Genomic DNA, 8,951 nt, shown 5'->3' with positions numbered 1-8,951 from the left:
TTCCGATCGGATTCATTGAAAGGTTATTCAAGATTTTCAAGATGGCTACCGAAGCGATAGTGTTTTTGATCATTTGTATGCTGGCATTGCAAGTTTCATCTTTTTGAATTAGCTCTAACTTGGCAAATTAATTCTTGCATCAGGGACATGCCTTTTTGCATCGTGTAAAGACTTTATTTGCTCTAGTTTTCGTTGATTTTTATGAACTATTTTTTACCAAAAGTGAGACTTATTTTTTGCTCTGTTTTGGTTTGTTGTTTGTTATGATTCCATGACATTCCATGATGATGCGATGGTTGATTGCAATAAAAAACATATTTTCCTGTTGGGCTTGGAGATGGATTATTGGATGAAGTATCCTAACGTATACATTTCCTATGTAAATGTAATGAAGAAGAAGAGAGAAGTAATTTTCACCAAATTATGGCGGCTTTCACTGCAATTCGATTGAAGACGATAATGTGATAATATTCGATGAACTTTTAGATCGTATACTGGAATTCCATTAAGTAAGATGAAAGTATCTTTCAACAAATTATGGACAAAAATCCAAACGGTGCGATTATCGATTTGCAATTGATGCACTGCTGCGATTTGATATTTAAGACGATGATGCGATATATGATTTGATGAACTTTTAGATCATTTATTATCATAAAGTGTTACTGGGATTTGATTAAGTAAGACCAAAGTATTTTTCAAAAAATTATGGACAAAAATTCAGACGTTTCGATTATTAATTATTGTGATTGCGATTGATTGATGCATGAGTTGGGCGGCAATCGAATATATGTTCCGGTCGCGTCAAAAATCTTCTTAAAATTGAGTCGGTCGGTCGGTAGTAAATTTAGTCGGGTTTTTTGGAAAATGGTTTCAAAGTATATATAGTTTTTAATATTTATTCGTTCGCTTGATGAAAAATTCCGACAATTTTCTGACTCGTCTGACTAGGAATTTTTGTCTGCCAAGTTGGTCAGTCGGCTGACGCGAACGGAACATATTTTTGATTGTCGTCTTGGAGTTTTTCACCAAACTGCGATTTGATATTGAAGACGATGGATGATTTGATGAACTTTTGGATCATTTATTATGATAAAGTGTTACTGGAATTTGATTAAGTAAGACCAAAGTATTTTTCAACAAATTATGGACAAAATCCAGTTCTTGTGGTTATTAATTGCGATTGCGATTGATGCATGGGTTTGAGTTTTTCACCTCTGCGATTTGCTATTGAAGACAATGGGTGGTTTGATGAACTTTTAGATCATTTAAGTAAGACCAAAGTATTTTTCAACAAATTATGGACAAAAATCCAGATGGTGCGATTACTGATTATGACTGATAAATAATCAATTATGATTAAATATCGATTGCAGTCGATCAGTATCAATTTAAGTACATTACATCGATTACCTATTGATTTTTACTGACTCAATAACTAATTGATACATTAAAGCAATCGATAGATAATTAATATATACTCACAATTGTTTCAATAAACTATGTATCAATGCAATCAATATTTTATAGATTACTCATTGATTGCAATCGATAATCGATTTTATCTCTTTTTTTATTTTATTTATGTTTTACTGAACTAAATTTCTTCTAGATGACTTGGAGTGAATTATGTTTAAAAAAAAATATTGATTTTTGTTGTTCTGTTGTTGTATATTGATTTTAGGTGTTCTACACTTTGGAAGCTGCTAAATTTATTTTTTCCTGTACAAGGACCATAAAGGAGTGGCAAAGAAAACTTCTTGTGTGATTTTTAAGAAAACTATATATTGTTTTGTTTTTACACATTTTCCTTGCAGTTCTTATAAATAAAACTTAAAAAAGCAAATTTAACATGTCATTGAAATGGTTTACAGAAACTGTAATTATTTGGGCCTCCTGCTTTTTGTTTCCTTGGTTATCACTAACCGACGTCAGTTTCCCAGAAAAACATTGCAACGGGCGCATCATAGCCTTGGCTATTAGCTAGTAATACAACAAATCCAGACACATATACTGGTAAATTTTCACTATAATATACACTCTTTTATCAATATACATAATATACAAAACACTTATTACACTCTTTTATATAACACAAAAATAGTAATTTAAACCGATTTCCTCCTCACAAAAATAGTTATTTTTTATGTACTTTGTCCTCACAGTACACTTAATTCATATAGATTTACAATTAATTTTATATAATTAAAAAATTGTTCTTTTTAACAAAACTGTTTTTAACTACTACTTTCTTTTTATACCACTTTTTGTTTATAACCTTTTTATAATTCCAAGTTAATGATTCTGACACCTCTCTCTTCCACTTTAACAAGTTCTAGTGTTATCCTTAGTCTTTTAACGCTCTCTCCAAAAAAAAAAAAATTCTATTTTTTAACCTCTTTCGCCTCTTTCCCTCTTTGTCTTTTAAAACCTCTCTCTCTTATTGTTCAGTGGGCTGGATACAGAACTATACATCCTATCTTTTTAAATCCACAATGGGCAAAGACTCTCACAACGAGAGTGACGCCCCTCAAACAACATAACATCTACTTCAAATTTGATTGACGATGCATTGCTTTAGAGTTCTTTAAGAATTTTGCAAAAAAAAATTTTCTCACTATATGGTCACATGATTTAAAAGTTAGATTTTGCAGATTAATTCAAACATTTATCATTACATGGTCACATGACTTGAAAGTTAGATTTTGCAGATCAAGCAAAAAAATTTATCCTCACTTGGTCACGATGCATTGCGTAAGAGTTCTTTAAAAATTTCGCAAAAATTTGTATTCCCACTACACAGTCACGTGATTAAAAAGTTAGATTTTGCAGATTAATTCGAAAATTTATCATTACTTGGTTACATGACTTGAAAGTTAGATTTTGTAGATCAGTCAAGAAAATTTATCCTTACTTGGTCACATGACTTGAAAGTTAGATTTCGAAGATCAGGCAAAAAAAATTATCCTCACTTGGTCACGATGCATTGCGTAAGAGTTCTTTAAAAATTTCGCTTATATTTTGGACCAAAAACATCAAACACTACTTCGTCATGCCTCTTCATAAGAAATGTTCATAATTTTGATCAAACAAACCAAACACTATACTCCGTCGCGCGTATTTCCTCATCAGAAATGTTCATAGTTTGGACCAAAAACACCAAATACTACTTGGTCACGCCTTTTTATTCATTAGAAATCTTTATATTTTGGACCAAAAACATCAAACACTGCTTCGTCATGCCTTTTCACTCATTAGAAATGTTCATAATTTTGATCAAACAAACCAAACACTATACTCCGTCGCGCGTTTTGCCTCATCAGAAATGTTCATAGTTCGGACCAAAAACACCAAACACTACTTGGTCGCGACTCTTTACTCCTTAAACATTCAGATATTTTTCACATAAAACCACACCAAATTTTACTTAATCTTTTTCAGGAGCTATTAACATTAGTTTCACCCCGGACAGAAACAGCTCCCCCTAGTACCTAGGGTTAATCTTTTATTGCGTTCATTACAAACACCTCTGTCTCACAACCCCGGTAGAAGTCCTATCTAACAGTCAAGAACACCTTCAAATTAGCCTATCATAATCATAGGCTATTTAGACTATTTTATATAGGCTATTTAGCCGAAAATCGATAAAAACCTTGATTTCTGACGAAATATAAAAAGACTCTTCTCTAAGGAATACATGGTTTCTCATTGTCAGAGAAATGCTCATGACAGATTTTGACTTTGGGTCAATTTTGGTTTAGGAAAAATTCCACTTTTTGGTACTGCGCATGCGTGCGCATGCACAGGGTAAGAAAATCGGGCTTTTTTGTCGATTCAGCAGAATTGAAAATGTAAATACAAAGTGCACATGGCACTTCATTATCAGAAAATTAGCCTATAATCGGTTAGTTATCCGATGGATAGGAAATTTATTCATATTTCTGTTTCCAAGATTGAATGTTATATCAGTTTAAGTGAAAAAGATTCTTTTGGCTTTGGGCAATGAACTAATGGTGAAAAATAGACGCGACTATTTATATTTCGTCAGAAATCGAGGTTTTTATCAATTTTCGGCTAAATAGCCTATATAAAATAGTCTAAATAGCCTATGATAGGCTAATCAGTCTATGATAGGCTAATTTGAAGGTGTTCTTGTCTAAAGTGGGAATAAAACTTTTAATCAGGAGTAAGAATTCTTTTGTTTGCAGGTCAAAAAATCCGGATGGTTTTGGAGTGCAATTCGATTATAAACGTCAAATTTGTAGTGGTGCTAAAATCACAGGCTACTTTTCTCATCAAAAAAGAGGGTTCCAGGGTTCCACCGAGTCTGTGTCCCAATGGAATTCATACACCCCCCTATTCTAACAGACGCGGTAGGATTTTTTAAGCCAGTGGGGACGAAAAGGTCGGATTTAAAATCAATGAGGATTAATAATCCCATATTTTTTATCGCTGGGGATTCAATTTTTTTATTTGAAAGTCAGAAAATTTAGTGGGGATTGGAAAAATAGCATACTGATTTGCAGTGAGGATTGGTATATTTGATTATTTTCAGTGGTGACAAAGATTGGAGAATAGTTTTCCACCGGGGACGATATTTTGACAAATTTTTCCAGTGGGAAAGGGTCCTAGTGTGTCTTGAGAAGGGGGTGTGTTTATGAAAATAGTACGTTAAAATTACTGTAAGATTCGAATTTAACAGGAGAGATATTCCAATCCGAGAGAATTGCCTATGTTATATTTTCTTTTCAATTAAAACTCTTAGGTAAACAATGGACAAAAATTCTGTGAAAATTGTCAAATCCGTTGCTGTCAGTGGTGAAACTTACGCCGAATTCCGCGAAGCTGATTGGTTAAAAAAGCGTTGTTCTACTGCATGGATATGTATTGTGTACGCTCTAATCATCGGCATGGAATATTCCTGCATTTCAACATCACTTTTATATTACCTTCAAGATGATTTGAAATTACAAAATCCTAAGCTTTACTACAGTCTCATAATGTGTTTGTCAGCTCTGTCTGCATCAGTTAGCGCTCTCATCAGTGGCAAACTATTCGATAAAACACGACGATTAAAGCTGTTTATGTTGGTTTTCACTTTACTGACGTTAGTTGGTAACCTTCTTTATACCATGCATGTTTCAGTTTGGTTTTTGGTAGTGGGAAGATTTTTATGTGGATTGTGTGATGCAGCACAGCCAATTATATCTGGTAAGTTGTTTTAACATTTTCACAGGTCTCTTTCAATTGACTTCCAAAGCTGTACTCCCATCGAGAGATACTTATTCAAATGCTAAGAAACTGCTTCTTTATCCTAAAAAGAGAATTACATTTTTTCCAAGAAGTTGCCTTCTTTCCCAGCTGGCACACAGCGTTGTTTTAACGTTTTTATAACGTTATATGAACGTTGTGAATATTAGATAAACGTTGAAAAGACGTATCGTGTCAGCTGGGTAGCACACTCACTTCTCACAGACCCACTTGAAACCCTCCCACTAGAAAGATTGGTAAGTTGTTTCAGCATTTTTACAGGTTTCTTTTCTTGATCTCCAAAGCTGTACTGGCCAAAAATAAAGCGACTAAAAGAGGCGTAGCATTTGGTTGCGCTGCACCGATTGGAGAAAATTTAGATTTTGATCCCCTGAGCTTTTTCACACCCCTGTGTCTCACAGACCAGCTGGGACCTCAGCCCCACTGGAAAATTGGGCAAAAAATCTCGTCCCTGGTGGGAAAGTACCCTAATATTTTCCACTGGGAAATTGACTTTGATCTCAACCCCTTCGAAATTCAATGTTTAAAAATTGTGCTCCAAAACCATCCCCACTGGATTTTTAACCTTGGAACAATAGAATGGGATTTGAATAGGAATTTTTATCCCCACTAAGGAAAAAATTCCACCGGGGCCGTGAGACAGTGGTGTTTTTTGAACCCTTAATCATTACCCCCTTCTCATCCCGCTGGAGCAGAACCAGTTTATATCCTAGCATGTATTACCCGAACTCCTATGAGAAATACTCATTCAAATGCTAAAAATATACTCCTTTATCCTAAAAAGAGAATTAAATATTTTTCCAAAAAGTGCCCTTCTTTCCCAGCTGGCACACAACGTTGTTTCGACGTTTATCTCACGTTATATGGACGTTGTGAACATTAGATAAACGTTAAAAAGACGTATTGTGCCAGCTGGGTTAGTACACTCGCTTCTCACAGACCCACTTGGAACCCTTCGCACTGGAAGAATTGTCCAAAATATTGCCCCGGTGGAAAATTACCCTCCAATTTTTTCCCCCACTGAAAATCATCAAATAAATCAATCTTTCCCATTCCACTGAATTTTCTGACTTGAAACAAAAGAATTTAGATCCCCGGCTATAAAAAATATGGCAATATCGATCCTTATCGAGTTTCAGTCTGTTCGTTATTTCTACTCCCACTGGCTGAAAAATATCCTACTGGGTCTGTGAGACGTGGGTGTATAGCAAAGTTTATCAGAAGTTTTACTGTCTCAAAATTAAATGCAATGAATTTGGGATGATTTTTAATGTAGCATTCAAGGAGGAGTATTCAAATGATTCTTAAACTTAAATTTCTTGTTTATTCCAGGTGAATTTTCGCGATTATACGAAGGACCAGAACTAACAAAAAAGCTATCACAATACCAAGCACTTTATGCGATTGGATTCCTTTCTGGACCTGCAGCTCCAGTCATGTTTGGTAAAATTGATATCAAAATTTGTAGTTGGTGGACTTTGAACCAAAATAACTTTGTTGGTATATTTATGGCACTCTTAACCTTGGTAATACTACTTGCAATACTACTGGGTGTTCATGATCTAAGCATTCAAGATGTTGCAGCGAATACTCAAAGTGAAATGCCAATAAATACGTCACAACCTCCGAGCAACAGTAGTTTTAACCTAAAAAGCATTTTAAAGAATCTAGATTTGATGTTGTTAATTCTTAGCTCATCGTTCACCAATGCACTTGCCGGTATGTTGGAATTGATGATCAATCTGACTGCCAGCGATTGGTTCAAATGGTCCTTGACTCGTCTTGGCATTGTCACTTGTATTTGTGTGGTGATCTATACAGTTCTGATGTTAACTGTAGCTCATAAAGTTATCCAACGCTACTTGAAGTTTTTGTTCCTATTATGTTTTCCAATACACGCGTTATGTGTAATCATTCTAATGCTGCCAAAGATAACCAATATTGATCACCTTTACTCCCAGGAAGCACATCTTGCTTTATGCATTCTCACCAACACTTTTACTGGATTAACTATATCTGTTTTATCCAGGAATCTATTATTTCAAATGGTTCCAGCAGGCAGTGCTAGTTTTTCAGATGGTTTTAGAAGCACAACCCAACGTATTATGGGTATTGTAACATTTTTCTTGGCAGCATGGGCTTATGATACCAGTGTGGTTACATCACCTATATTGTCATTAGTTTTGTTAATGATTGCAATTATCCTTGCAACACGACGGAAGTTTCGACCAGAAGTTTGTGGCGTTAACCAAGAACATCGACTGTTGTTGGATGAAAATGATAATTTATAGATCGACTTTGTACAATAAAGTTCAAAATATATTCATAATTTTGGGTATTTTACTGTTTCATTTTTAGATTTTAAAGTTCTGGCGAGAGTTGCGAATTCAGCACTTCCAATTTATTTCAATGGATACTTCGGTTTGGGAGGAATTCAATTGCCTTTAGATTTTATACCCAGCCTTATTGGAACAAAGGAGATCCTAAAGTCCAAAGACTTTAAGCTTAAAGATCATTTTTGTTGTTTACAAATGTTGTAAGGAATTCCCCTTTTTATCAAATATTATGCAGATTATTGTAAAATTTTACAAAATTATCTTTATAAGCGAATCTTCGTTATACAGTTGACACTCTCTAATTCGATTTTCTAGAGTTGGATTTTCATCGAATAAGAGGGTGTATTGAATAGTAGACATCGTAAATGAGAGTTTGTTGTTGACGGTGAAACTTTTCACTTCACTACCGCCAGACTTTTATCACTGTATAATAAAAGTCATTTAATAAATAAACGTTCTAAAAATTTTGAAGCCTATTCGAGTGTTCTCAATTTTTTGAATTTGAAACCTAAAAATGTTCTTATAATGTTCTTATTTTGACCATTTGGTAACCACTTTTACATATTTTTCTAAAAGACTTGGTGTTTTCGATACTGCAACGCCTTGAAATGTTCTTAACTTGTTCTTAAATTTTTCTTCCCATCGAATCCTTATGTTCTTATATGTCTTGCTCTTATAAAAACACGTGTATATGTCGTTCATATTGATGCTATTTTAAATTTGAACTAAAAAACAAACACTTCCAAGCGACCGCATTCTTATTTTACAACAAAGGTAGACTGGAGTCGTTTATCATGCGTGTGATACAGTAGTATAGGCGTTATAATGATAATACGATTATTGTTATGGGATTTCGTTTGTGTAAACAAAAATTGTTCCTTCCATTAATTTTTGCTTTATTTCTACTATGTCTGAATTAGTCGTCTAGCTTGCTTGACTATAGCAAAGGTCAAATGATTTTGATCTTTTGTAGACATAAAAAATATTAAAGCTTAACTCCACAACTTTTAGATATATATGCATGCAAAAAGATTGTATGCAGTTTGAAAATGCACTAAGATTTCATAACCCAAAATAGAAAAACTACATTTTAGTGTGAAATAAGACCCGGTGGGATAATAAGTCCACCGTTAAAATTAAATTAAAAGGTGGCATGGAGAAATACGCGATCAAGTGATGTTTTTCTTTCAAACCATTGAAATTTGATCCTTGTCGAGTTGGACAAAGTTTTTAAGTACATTAAATCGCATAATCTGTTTATTTACATTCATTGTTGTTGTAAATTTAGTACTGATACAGATTTGTAGTCTAAACTTAACTTTACTTTGTGAGGGCTATAAGAGA

At 34.0% G+C, this 8,951-nt stretch overlaps 1 protein-coding gene across 1 annotated transcript; it reads left to right on the top strand.

The window, feature by feature from the left end:
* The first annotated feature begins 4,760 nt into the window (after positions 1–4,760).
* On the top strand, positions 4,761–7,770 carry LOC136811889 (uncharacterized). Its single transcript, XM_067068513.1, has 2 exons — positions 4,761–5,211; positions 6,604–7,770. Exons 1-2 carry the CDS (start codon positions 4,773–4,775, stop codon positions 7,560–7,562), a joined length of 1,398 nt encoding a protein of 465 aa, XP_066924614.1. The 5' UTR covers positions 4,761–4,772; the 3' UTR covers positions 7,563–7,770.
* Positions 7,771–8,951: the final 1,181 nt, after the last annotated feature.

This window comes from Clytia hemisphaerica, unplaced genomic scaffold, assembly GCF_902728285.1.
Source record: "Clytia hemisphaerica strain Z4C2 unplaced genomic scaffold, Clytia hemisphaerica genome assembly, whole genome shotgun sequence".
In the NCBI taxonomy this organism is placed as follows: Eukaryota; Metazoa; Cnidaria; class Hydrozoa; order Leptothecata; family Clytiidae; genus Clytia; species Clytia hemisphaerica.
This window is presented reverse-complemented; position numbering and strand designations above follow the sequence as displayed.